The sequence below is a fragment of the Marmota monax genome, unplaced genomic scaffold (assembly GCF_021218885.2).
Source record: "Marmota monax isolate L192 unplaced genomic scaffold, Marmota_monax_Labrador192_F-V1.1 WCK01_AAM20220418_F8-fsc00047, whole genome shotgun sequence".
In the NCBI taxonomy this organism is placed as follows: Eukaryota; Metazoa; Chordata; class Mammalia; order Rodentia; family Sciuridae; genus Marmota; species Marmota monax.
The window spans coordinates 2,170,209-2,183,927 of record NW_026692072.1 but is presented as its reverse complement, the minus strand read 5'-3'; the positions used below and the strand labels follow the sequence as shown (position 1 = coordinate 2,183,927).

The 13,719-nt window shown below is 39.6% G+C and overlaps 1 protein-coding gene across 3 annotated transcripts in view; it reads left to right on the top strand.

Annotated features, from left to right (window-relative positions):
* Slc1a2 (solute carrier family 1 member 2) overlaps window positions 1-13,304 on the top strand; it is a 145,819-nt gene extending 132,515 nt beyond the window's left edge. For all 3 annotated transcript variants that reach the window (XM_058583277.1, XM_046456075.2, XM_046456072.2), the window contains exon 11: window positions 4,066-13,304. In XM_058583277.1, coding sequence (XP_058439260.1) covers window positions 4,066-4,137 — 72 coding nt within the window. In that variant the 3' untranslated portion in view covers window positions 4,138-13,304. The remainder of the gene's footprint in view (window positions 1-4,065) is intronic.
* The last annotated feature ends 415 nt before the right edge of the window (window positions 13,305-13,719 follow it).

Here is a 13,719-nt window from a genome sequence, read left to right as displayed (position 1 = left end):
AACCATGTAACCTAAGCTTCTATGAATCCCAGCTCATCTAACTCTGTGTCTAACATGGCAGGAAATCAAGTCTGACACTAAAAGAACCAATCTGTTGCTTGTTTCATCTATGTGATGTGTTACAAGCGTTCTCATTCCGGCATCAACCTACTCTACTAATTGGTTAGCCTTCTTGACTATTTTACCCAAGAATGTGGAGATTGCTAGAGCTCTTCTGGCTTCTCAATCTTCTATTCCTTGAATGGAACATTGAGAAAATACCACTCAATTGATACCGCATGAGTGTTCCTCTTTGTTGTATATAAAATTGGTAAAAAGTGTGCCCATAGAACTTTGCTTTCTCTTAATTATTTTTTTTGTGGGAAGGGTAAGTTTTGACCTGGCAGTACTTTGCTCCCAAAATAGGGAAGCAATTTCAAATGAAGAAAAACTATCCTTCAGAACAATTATCCAAATAAGTCTTTTAAAAACACTGTATCTCACATACTACCTAGCAGCGCCATCTTTTTCTACAGCGTGGATGTACTGGGTTCTTCTCCAGGCTGTTGGGGGCCAAGTCTTCAAGCGTGATGGGCTCTGCCTAGCCTTCATTGTAGCTAACTGGACCTTGTTAAAGACAGAGTGTTATGACCAGAGTAAAGCAAACTTGGAGAAACCCTGGCAGGTGGGCAGAGTCAACTTGGGTCTGGTTTGCTAAAATGATTCCATGAAGCAACTGAGGACAATCTGGTCCCACCACAGATCTCTGGTACCTTTTTAGCTTTATTTATTTATTTATCTGGTACTGGGGATTGAACCCAGAGGTGCTTAATCACTGAGCCACATGCCCTCTCTGGTACCCTTTTGATTCCTGTTGATATAATCACATTAAATCTTTGATTCTTTCCTGTGTTATATCTGAGCCATTCCAAATACATACCCTGATTTGTGACAGACATCTAAGGAAGCAATTCTCTTCACTGGACTGTGTCATAGGTCTGGAATTCTAGTGGACCAGGCACAGTCTTCTGTTTATCTCCTCTGCATCAGGTACATGGGTGGGTGAGCAGGGGCTCTGATACAAATCAGAGAAGAAACCTACCCACCAAGAAGCCATTGCATGAATTATTGGACTCAGTGAAAATAATTTAAATTTTTTAAAATTCACATCTACCTAAAGGGCATGATCCATTCATTGGAATTAGTGTTTTTCAGAAGTGAAAACACTATTCCCCATTGAAATGTTCGTCAAGGGTCCACATTCTCATGGAATGGATTTATATTCTATTATATTTCACAAATACTTATCATGTGCCTTGTAAGGTTTAGTTGAGTGTCCCCACCTCATGTCTGGGACATCCTGCATTTTGATCTTTAATCAAGTTTTTACTGACAAACCCCTTAATTAGGCACTAGAGGACAGTGAACGGAATGTACAGTGTTGTAGAGAAGATAGGACTTGAACTCAAATTATTGACATGTAAGAAAAAATTGCACGAGACAAAATGGCAATAATCATATATTTTTTTTAAATTTCACAGTCATATGTATGAGGAATCCTAGTGGTTAATTGCCTGTGTCATAGCCCTTTTGGAATGTTTCAAGAGGTTTCTTAATATTGTCAAGAACGTGTTTTGAAAAAAAAAAATAAAGGTGTATGTGCATGGAGATGTCTTTACAGTTAAAGCTTCCTGATTTTTTTTTCTTAAAGGACACCAGGAGAAATTTGCTTCATTTTTAAGCAAAATATTTCAAACTCTAAAAGGAGATGGTTGTGAATTATTCCTGTCCCTAAGAAGTAAGCTTATGAACAGTAGAATTTTGTCCCTATTCATCACTACCATGTCCCCAACTTCTAAAACAGTGTCTGGCATGTTATATATAGGTACTCTGTAAATATTTGTTGAATGTATCCTCTTGTCATCTTGACTCCATGCTATATTTAATGTAACCTTTTTGATGGACAGTTTCATACAAATGGATCAGTCTGAGATGGACCATAGAGATTGACATAGCTCAATCTCTTCTCAGTTGACTATTCAACCAGCCACCTGTAGATGTGTTCATTTGTTAGCATTTAAATGGTCAATGACCCAACAGAGCAGGTCATGAAGATGATGACAATAGAATCATTGGCTTAATAACTATTTCAGCTGTTTGCATTTTTAGTAAAGTGACTGGGTTCAGCTTAGAGAAGACGAGATGGTCCTCAGCCTTTGGTGGGATGGGCAAGTTGGCTCCTCTCTCTCCAGGTCAGTTAATTGTGTTAACACTGACATAGAAGCAGGTAGTCAGAGCGATGGGGATGAGTGAACACCATTTTTCACAATATCTGGGCCATACTTATTCATTCCTTTGAAATTTCTTCTAGTCAGTTTCAGTCTCCTCAGTTTTTAAGCCAGCATGGGAAAAATAAATGTTTCCTGCCAAAACTCTCCCCTTTTTCTTTTCTATCCTCAAGTGATTGGACCACAGATGGGTAAAATGGGTTAGGGAGTCAAGTCCCAACTTTCATTAGTTTAGCCAGGAAAGGAAATGCCAGAAAAAAATCCTTTCCCAGCTCCTCTTGAAGCATAGGCAACAAACATACAAACATAAAACAAACATAAAAACAAAACAAAAAACCCCACCTCCTCCAAGTTCTGTGTGATCCTTACAAAGGCACCACACTGTGATTGACAATTTTGCACTGCTATTGATCTTGTTCAGCACTAAGAACCAAATGAGCACATTCAAGGTCACAGTGAACAGCCAGCTTTGTCCAGTCTGTCCCTGGCAGACTTTCTTGACAGTTCACTGAAGGGGAAACCAATTTGCTGTAGCTCTGGTCAAAACTTTAACCACTTCAAGTATTGTTATGTCATGTTGGTCTATTTTCAACTCTTGCCTGGTCATAGTAGCTTGAAGTTATGTGATAGCTTTTACATTTTAATCAGAATAACTGCATGTGGCCTAGTCATTGCTAACTGCATGGACTTCCTAAACAAAATGGTAGGGGGTGGCTAATAGGGATGGGAGGAATGAATGGCTTTTATTTTTATTTGCTTGGTTTGCAAAGGGCGCTTGGTTCTCTGTTCTCAGCATGCTGCATGCTCATGATGCATGCATTTCATTTCCACTTGGGTAAGAAGGTCAGATTTCTTTCAAACATTGCTGCATTTGTCATGTCTCCATATTCTAATGCTTCCATAAATCCAGTCTCTCCATTATGTGGAATATCAGTCGTGGGTTTAAGTTTGCACATGACGTTGAGGACAGACAGAAGGTAAGCTAGGAAAACTGCTTAGTAGTGGAGGGGAGAACCTCCCGTTCTGCATAAGGGTTCAGTTTGCTTTGAGCCAGGAAAGTATAATATAGATGGTCTAATAATTATATTTGATTAATTAAATGTCTGCACTGAAATAATTTGAATTATTATGACTGACCTCAGGCTTTGAATCCTCCCCCCTCTCCTTAAAACAATTTTTTAAATGTAAAGATAGCTTATTTGGTAGAGCCAAATCATGATGATTTCTGATTTTTAAAATGAGCAGAGACTGGGAATTTAGCTTAGTGGCAGATCACTTGCCTGGCACGTGTAAAGCCTTGGGTTCTATCCTCATCACCACAAAATGAATAAGTTATTTAATTAATTAAAAAACCAAAATTGTACCTGTGTGAAATATACCTGGCATCATTGTAACTGAACTTTTCACATGCATGAGTAGAACTAGCTGTCTAGTTCTGGAATTTTCTCTCTGTGATTGTATGGAGTAGCACATGGCACTCACTGTATTTTTAAAATTATGTTACTGTGTGATGGGTCTGCGGATAGCAAGACACCCCACAATCCTAAAACTGTATTAGGAGCTATCCCCCAAATTGCAAAACATCCGTAATCCCTAAATACTTGTGATATTTTAACTCTCAAATCACTTCTGAATGCCAAGACAGGTTCAAAAATCAATTTGGAAGGAACTCTTTTTAAAAACAATACTCAGTTGTATATTACAACCTTGGATCTAGTGCTTCTCCATATAACCACCCCCCCCTTTTTTTTTCTGGTTCTTGGCCTGTAAGCTGGATGCTGATGATAATTATTTTCAGGTAACTCTGGCAACCAATGGAAAGTCAGCTGACTGCAGTGTTGAGGAAGAACCCTGGAAACGTGAAAAATAAGGATATGATTCTCAGCAAATTCTTGACTAAGCTCCCCAGCGTACCTTATGGTAAAGATGATATCAACAAGCTTTCTTTTAAAAGGAAAAAAAAATGCATATATTTCTATGTTACTTAATCTGTTAGCTGAGGCTTAAAGGAGCTGTTGTGAGTCATGCTGACAGGCAGGGTGCTGTGTCTTTGCCAAATAACGCTTCATAAACGTCTGATTTGCTCACTTGTATTATTATTGTTTGAATGGATGCTGCTGGAGGAATCACACTGAATTGAAGACACATTCTTGCAGGTTCTTTTTTTTTTTTTTCCTCTCAAGATGCATAACTGTGGAAATTCTTTTCCCAGGGGATATGACAAAAGCAGTGTGGTACATTCCAGGGATTTGGGACAACGAACGCACATGGTGTGTTATTCCTTAAAGTGTTCATACCTTGCCTTGTTAAGCACAAGAGATTCAGCTAGAAGCCTCTAGAAGTAACTCCCCTTCAATGTCTTGTAGAGTTTGCACATGTTGAGACTAAAAGCAAATATCTCTTAGGGAACTTGGACAATTTATCTTTCAGCACCCTTTAAGTTAAATGTTTCCTGAATTTTAGTGGAAGCCACACGGCTTCAGTGTGGCTGATCATGGAACCCATTGCCTCTCCATCCCATGCAATTTGGAGATTCTAGAACGCCTGTAAGAATAATAGTTGAAATTTCAATATATATGTCATAATTCTAAGCTTGATAATGGATTAGAAAGCATCTTGTGCATAACCACTGCATCTATTGACAAAATCAAGGGAGCACAGTTGCCATGGATTTTAATCAGATTTAACTATTGAAATTCATTTATGTTTGGTCTGCACTCACCTGACACAGTGAAATCGAGTGAGATTGTTCCATCTGTGTTTTGCTTTCTTTGTTTTTCCCATAAGGTTCTCATTTGGGATTTTAACCAGAAAGGTAGTTTCCATTCCCAAACTGTTCCTATCACATTCACCCAGCTGGCCTCTCATTTTGTCCTCCTGGCACACAGAGGATGCTTGTGTTGGCCATGCCCCTTTCCATACCATATCTTGGTACTTATATCTAATATGTAGAAAGCTTATTGTTGTATCAAAGCACATAAAGCCAGTTACAGGACACGGTTGGAAGCAGAGCCTGTCTTCCTCTTCAGTGGGAATGGAACAGAAAACAAAGAGCCACGCACAACCCTGTACAGGTGGCATTCCTATGGCAGAGTCCAGGCAGCCTTGAACCACAGAGTGGCAACAAAGGAGGCTCCACACAGCTTCCCAGATGGAATCTCTTTCAAGGCTGTGGGAGTCTGAAGGAATCCATAATCTAATTGGCATAGCCCAGTGCCTTGCCTGTGGTAGGTAGCCAACATGACCTTAAGGACTGGTTATGCGAGCTGAAGGCTGAATGCCTCTGCTACTGTCTCCTACCGAGTCACCCACAGTATTCCTCTAAGGTGGCTGGGTTTGGGAGTTAGCTGGGGACTTGAGTTATTAAGTAAAGCACATTTGACTCTAAGGAGAAGGTGAACCTTGGTCCACAGGCGGGAGTAGGGTGTGTCATCCGAGGCCAGCAGAGGGCTATGGTAGTTCTAGAACCCCAATTCTCTGAGGAGAAGGTGGTTTTGGAATCACCTACCCTTAGTAATCGACTGCTTGTAACTTCTGTCTCCCAAATAGGACAGCTTTGGAACCTACAAAAGATATGAGATTCTACCTGTCTTGTCTCTTAAACCCTATTTTTTAAAAATAAAGATCACTATGGAGCAGTATTAGCAGATTTTTAAAAAATGATGTAGGTCTTCATTTTCATTAAATGACCAGTTAACAGGGTGGCCAAGGACATGCTCAAATGTAGTAGTGGACTGTACCTCCTTTATAGCAGATGTCCCGTAGGCCGGTAGCCAATGGGACAGTCCCAGGGTTTAGCTGTGAAACTGTTTAGGATTGTCTCTAAGTGGTAATCCCAAGAGCTTTTTTTACACCAAGTAGAAGAATCCAGGCGAGGCCTCTAAGAGCTTGCTGTTTTTTTGCTGTAGAGGGCCAATGTGTCACTGGTACAGGCTAACGAGGTTTTTCAAAGCATTGGTCACAGGATTGTCGTCTCAAGGTCCTGCCCGAAAATCAATCTGGTTTCTTTTGTCCTCAGCTTTTTTCTTGCTATCCTGTTTAACCGATGAATAGATAAGGGGATAATGTGTTCAGAAGAAACAAGATGCAGCCTTACAAAGCAGGCTTTTCTGGTTTGAGGCTGTATGCATTGTCTCATGAGAATATACTCAGGAGATCACACTTATCTGTAAATTCAATAAATCATTAAAAGTAAACAATGGACCAAATTCAAGACTAGCCTGAATTTCCAGGATGTATGTAAAGTTGACATGTGACTATATCCTGTGGTGTTTTAGGCCTCATTCATTCTTCCCATGCCTTGCCCATTAGGGATTCTCTTGCCTAGAATATGTGCCATAAATAGTGCAAACAGATCCAGAGTATACCTCTAATAGCCTTTATCTAAATGGGATACCTGTCAGTTAGATGTATAGATTTATTCTAATAGAGCCATCACAGATGAATGCATATAATAGTCTGTTAATGTTTGATGAAGCATAAATGTTACATAGCCACAAATTGACATAGCAGGACAGGGACATATACCACATCCTGTAAAGTTTGTGAGTCAGAGCTTTGGCAACAGCATTTGTTGTAGGGTCATTTGATCTTTGCCGGAATCAGAATTATTTCAGGAGAAAACCACCCACGTAGACATCAATCCTTCTTTTTCTCAGTTTACCCTTTGGGAAACCCAAGTAGAATCATCACCTAATGATTAACTATAATTCAGGAGATCCAAATCAGTTAATGAGAAGGATGGCTTATCTTTCAGGCTAATGTTTGACCCTAGATTTTTTCAAGATTGTGCTCCTGACCTATGAAAAAAAATAAAATAAGGAAATCTGCATCTAAGAGCACAGTTCCTTGATAAAGGACATTAAGTGACTTTAGGAAGCTATTGAATTCTATTTTGAAAAAAATTCCTATTGGATACAGAAGCAGGCTGTGATGTCCTTGCCTGTAGCAGTTACCATTTCCCATAAAAGACAAATATTTATTTTCCCCTCCTACCCACTAGTCAGCCTGGTTATTCACAAAAGCTTAAAGAAAACATGCCAAAATGCCTGCCTCCTGGATTTAGACTTGTGGATGCTGAGAAGGGCTTGGGAGGAATTCTGTTCATGGGGAAATTCCTGGTAGGTGTTGCCAGGAATCCCAATGACGGGTTGATTGGGTCTCAGGTCATTTCCACTCATGCATGGAGAACGATGTCATTTGCAAGTACTTCTAGTCAGGAGGCCCTTTCGGAATTGAGTGGTTGGGAAACTTCTCTATTGGGTCCCCCAAAGAAAAACGATCCCTGTCATATTTTTTGCAAATATCACACTTCCCTTTGAAAGTTTGTTATAATTTTTCACCTTTGTCAGAATTAAGGCTTCTGCCTTTGCAATATTTTCCCATGGAGTACAGCAATAAATCCATGTAGGTATGCACATGCTCAGAGATAATTCTCCTTGGTTCTCACTCTTAAAAAACAAGTCTCGACAGCTTTTGCCTGATTTGATGACTAAAAGTGCACAGCAGTTACACCCTGGGGGAGGGTGGTTCTTCCCACTTTGCTGCTCTTGAACTCTGAGGACCAGTTAGTTGTCTGGGTTGCTGGTTTTGCTTTGTATAATGTCCAGCTGAACTCATTCCAGGCAAAGATAAAGCACCAAATGGGATTTTCAGTTATTGTAATACTCACTCTTTGAATAAGGATCCTAGATCTAGGGGCATAAGAAGATTAATTGAAAGCAAAGACTCAAGTGAGAGTTTTATAAATCTAGTTGTCAGAGAAGATTAATAGTTTCAGCATCTGTGGGAGTTTCTGGCTAGCTCTAGAAGAAGGGTCACTGTGTGCCAGTCAGGTAGGTGGCACTAGAGTCTCCTTGAGTGGAGTGAGTTCAAAGACACTCATGAAACATTAGCTTATGATTTTCCCTAAAAGAAAACCCAGTTTTCCCTCTTCCTCATCTTTCCTCTTATTTCGATGCTTATGAAACAATTAAGTGACCATATATACAGGTTAGTATAAAGATTGGTTTTCAAGCAGATAACAGGGAATCTTAATTGAATAGTATCTAATTTCATAGCATAAAATAACTAATTTCAGGCAATGACATAGAGATGAGCGAAACGACATGATTTGGTAGAGGAAATATTTAATTTAGACTCTGTCCATCTTTAGCTGAATGTCTTACACAAGCTACTTTATGCCCAAGCTTCATTTTCTCCCATATGAAAAGTGAAGGGGTTGGATTAAATGATTTAAATCCCCTTTCAATCCTACAAATCCACGGTATTACAATCTCTGCTTTATTTTCTTCTTTCACAAGAGGCTTACTACTATAAAATATTACGTATTTATACTCTAAGTCAGGGGGGCCCATGATAATGAAGAATCTAGATTTTTCTTATCCCCTTTGGGAGAAATTGAATTCATTTTATGCTTTCCTACAAGCTTGGAAGGTGGCCAGGTCAATCTGCAGTTTGATTTTTTGAGACCCTGATAAACATCTTTTGTAAAAGGTCCCTTTAGCTAAACTCACTTTCCTAGTAGCAGTAGGGATTCAGCTCAGGGAACATGCTGCCATCATCGGCAGGAGGGACCGGACCTGTCTCCAGCTGTACCCAAGCTCTTGCATCATCCCTGCTGTAGCAACAGAGCCCACTCCAAATACCCAAACCACATAGTTTTCTCCAGACAGTCCTAATTGCCAACCCAGTATGGGAATTTGGGAGCCTTTGGCAAAATAAACTTGAACACCCATGAAATTTGGTGCAAGACTTACACAATCACAGCGACTGTCTCTAAATACCTTGCCTGCTCTGCGTGGGTGCAGACACGCACATCCATTCACAAGAAAGTGGGGCTAAGTCTTTTCTCTGGAGGGATGTGCAGGGAGATTTTATTGAATTCATTTTCAAATTTTCTTCTTGGTTTGCTTTCCCCGCGGGCATCACCACAGTCGAGAAGCTCTAACTTCACAGACCATTATTACCCTTTTGGATGCCTGCAGAGTTTCTGAGTGGATGGGGTATGGTGCATGGTCTGCAAGGTACATGCCACAAGCCACGACCTTTAAGCAACCTCTTGCACTTTTTTGCTATTGTTGCAGTGGGCCACTGCTTGCATCTTTGCCCTTTGTCCAAACTCTGCTAATACAGAGTAGGGTTTGTATTTCTTGTGTGGTGACTTACCTTTATGGACAGAAAAAGCTTCAATTCTCCATATTTGGAGGAGACAGACATAAAGCTGGGACTGAAAGGATTGAGTATTTTTGTTATTATCATTTGCTTTGATTTTTTTTTTCCATTAACATGGAAGACCTGATGCAAAAGCAGCAAGATAAACAGTTTTTTAATCAACCCATTTAAGAAACTGTAAAAAAAGTGAAAGAAGCCCTTCAGGTCTTATTCCATTCATTCTAAATAACATCCTGAATAATTACTAATCAGGTTCTGTCTCTATGTCCAGCCTTGCTTCACCTTCTACCCTTGAGCCAAGTATCTGTTTTGATATTCTTTAAAAGTCCTGGTTATTATTCAGGGACTTTTTTTGTGCTGATAATGAAAGCTACTACTGGAACAGACCTTGCTGCTTTGCAGAGTCAGCACTTGATCTAGACAATGTGTACCAACACGTCCCAGGCTCCTTGGAGACATCCACCATCCCTGGGTGAGGGTTGGAACCCTTATCACCTTTCCCTGTGGAGATGGATATGATGCAGTCAGAGTCTTGCTACTTCTGGGTCACGGTTTCTTCTCCCAGGTACCAGTTAGCCTGCCTGGAAATAGCCCCTGGTAGGGGGCAGATACACTCACCAGTCAAGGAAGTTTGTCCAGCACATCTCTGAGGTTCCTCCCGCATGGGGCAGATAGATCCTCTGAGATGTACAATGGTCTCTCGGGTGGCTTACCACTCCATGAGGGTTGCTTTCCTGAGCAGGAACTCATCCTTTGGCATCTAGATTCTTCTACAGATTCCCTTCACTCCCTCTTGTCCTCCTCTCCCTGGAAGAGCTTAGCATTCCATCTCCATGTTGCACAACTCAGATCAGATTATCTGATCACTAGAGAGATTTGTATATAAAAAAGCTACTTTTTTTGAGAATTTTTGTATATTCCTTTTCTATTTGTTTTCTACAGTTTGAGGAAAGAGCTGGCACAATGTGAATCTAGTTTTATCTTGCTGCCAGCGGATATATTTTGTCTTCCTGGTAAGAATCTATGGTACCAGGGACAATATATTGTCCTCTCATCAGTATTGCACCCCAAAAACTACAAATCACTTTAGCTCAGTCTTGCATTTTTTTTTCTTAAACAAATCCCCATGCCTCTTTGCTATTATTTATAAAAGCACGAGAAAATGTATTTATAGTCATGGAAATTATATGTTTAATATTAATTTAGCCTTCCATAATGCTATACATTTGTATCTATTCAGAAATCATAAAGAACTCAGTATAGACTGAAGTAATCTATTTAGTATCTGTAATTTTGCAGACAGATATTTTCTTATGGTATTTTCTATATAACCACATATATAGAATTATAACTAGAGCACAAGAAGTTTCTACAGCAATTTAGAGCTATCAATTCTTTCCTGAGTATATCACCACATTTCAAAAATCGAAGGACCCATTCTTAGCAATGCAATGAACACGTCCATGAAGAACAAAGAATTACTCAAATGCCTTAGATTGTTAGGACGTGCATCTAAACAATCTTTCTAACTCAAGGAATGGTGCTGATTTTGAATTTTTGACACCAGGCCTTGTTTTTCCAGCTAAGCATTCTAATTTTGATGGTCTTTAAGATGATCAAAGGCAAGATGATAATAGCAGGATCATTTTTATATCAGAATCTCCCCTACCTCTAAATGTTTATATGAAATTTGGCTTAGGAAAACTTTGAGTAGCAAAGACTGAGTACTAGGAAGGAAATTGGAAAGCTATTTGTTGCAGTTAATTCTTGCTAAGGGAAATGCTAGTAAATATCACATTGTTGTATGAATTGAGCACATATTTTTAAGGAAAATTTGAAAACTTTTTTTTTAAATACTGACAATGAAGCAATGCTGTGTCACTGGGGGCTGTAGGTGGGAGCTTAGAGTCACACTGAAACTGTTTAGAAAAAGCCCAGGTAGATTTTTGTCCTCAGGTGAATAACAAACTATGTAACTTTCCCAAAAGGGAAGTGGTAAATTACTAGCCACTGAAAAGATGAGGTGTCTTTCCTCTGCCAAACATACTTTCTGATAGGGTGGTAGGATTAGTTTTTTTTTTCCTCCCATTTTAAAAAGTAGCCAGTTACATAGAAAGCATACTAGTGTGTAGTTGAACCTGCTCCTCATTAAGCACACAGATTAGATGTGTCCTCAACTGGCTAAGATTGTATCTGTTTTCAAGTACAGCTAGCTGTCAAAGCATGAAGTTCTTGTGTGTACACGCTGATACTTGGTTCACGCATGAAGAACAGTGCCTAAGCACTTTGTGTAGCTATAATGTAGGTATCTAAGTGTAATTTCAGTGAAATGGTGTATAGATGTGTTGTAATTTAATTTAAATATTATTTTTGGCTGTTCATCTAAATGCAATTAGACACGTTGATTTGTGTTTCAAAAACCCTTCTTTTCTTCTTAGAAGCTAGAAGCAGTGAGTTATTTCTCCTCTCAATGTCATTTGAGGATATATATGAATGAAGAACTTCTCTATGAATCCTTTCTAGTAATGATTGTGTGAAGGTCTGTGGGTGTCCAGCACCTCTGTCAATACACTTTTCAGAGCAGGGGTGGGTCAGATGTGTGGTCTGGTTCTTAGGGAAGGTCATGTGATATCGGCATAATACACGGTGAATGCAACGGGGGAGCTTTTGATTATCTTGGCTTAGGTAGGTTCAGAATGAGGACACTCACCTGCAGGTCCTCCTGCATCTGGTGGATCAGGCTCATTGAGACAAAAGGTCAGTAGGCTCCCAAGCATGTGAGCATCGTGTCTTTAGGGAAGAATCATTCTCTCTGGTTGCCAAATACTCCGTCACGATGCACATGCTCTGAAGGTTCTGAAGAGCCTAGTCTCCCTTGGCCTTTTGATTGAGGATAGTGGGAAACACATTTTCTGACTAACTGCCATTCAGGTGAAACCCCACAAAAGCACAGTTTGGGCATCAAACAGCACAGTTTTAGAAAGAGAGTGCCCTAGAAGCACAGGGTCAGTCAGTTTGCAGTCTTGGGGACTGCTGAGGGGCAACTTCCCATATATATGTGAAGGGAGTTTGACCTCTACCCAGTATGCTTCATGTGTATGCTTGGAATGACTGAAGATGAGATTACTGAATGCAATTATACCTTTGTCTCTGAAAACACACATTCTGTCTAATTTCCACTAAATGCCATGCTATGAGTTCTGTAGTTCCTCTAATCCCTTTCTCCTCCCTAATAACAGAGAAGAAACAGCAATGTGCTGTGGGGAACACTGAGTGCTCTCTCTTTTCTCAAGGGACTGAGACCTGAGCTCACAAGGGCATGGAAGCACATTAATTTGCAGTGTTTTCTGCAGATAAGTGGAGTGAGGGGATACGGTGGTTGGACAGATTTTTTTTTTCTTTGAAAATGTGGCTTCTTCCAATTCAGATTGAAAACTTGCAGAAAGAAACAAGCCTTGAGCCAGGATTGTCTTTGAAGATTCTTGTAACTCCAAGACAAGAATCATAGTTTCCCTCATGTTCACAATCCCCGTTGGTCTGAAGTCATGTAGCATACAACATCTATAGCACATGGTACTAATGAATGCAAAAAGATAAAACTTCAACTAATTTTGGGATTGTTTGTTACGTATGGTATTAGGAAATGCCTTGTTGGCAAAGCACATTTTGGGGATTTGAGGTCTTACATTTTCGCCTTTAGCTTTCCAAGCTTTCTTTTGGAGTGGACTGATTAATGTAACATTTCATGTGTAAAACAACTGGATATTCTTTATATGCTGGAAATAACCTGTGAATCCAATATTTCACTAAGTGTTTTAACTTTTGTGTATATATCTCTCATCAATAAATGTGGACTTCAATTTCTCTTGGTGGTTGCTTCTTCTTCAATTCCCACTTTAGTTTCTTGTTGGATACATAGAATGGGTCTTTCTGAAGATATGCATGGACCGAAGGCTATAATATGCTGAATGTTTTCTTGGAAGCTTAGAATACATGGTGGGGTTACATATAATTATCTGAAGTTAGTAGTTTGGGGAAAAAATGGCATATAATCAGTGAACGAGCTAGTATGGGCTAGCTCAACAAATCTCAGGGGCTTAAAACAACCAAAATTTATTTTTTACTCAAGTAACATATCTCCACCAGTAAGCCGGGCAATATCTGCTCTTTGATATCCCCAGGGAATGTCTTAGTCCATTTTGTGTTGCTACAATAAAATACCAGAGATTGTGTACCTTATAAGAAAAAGAGGTTTGTTTTGCCTCATGGTTTTAGAGGC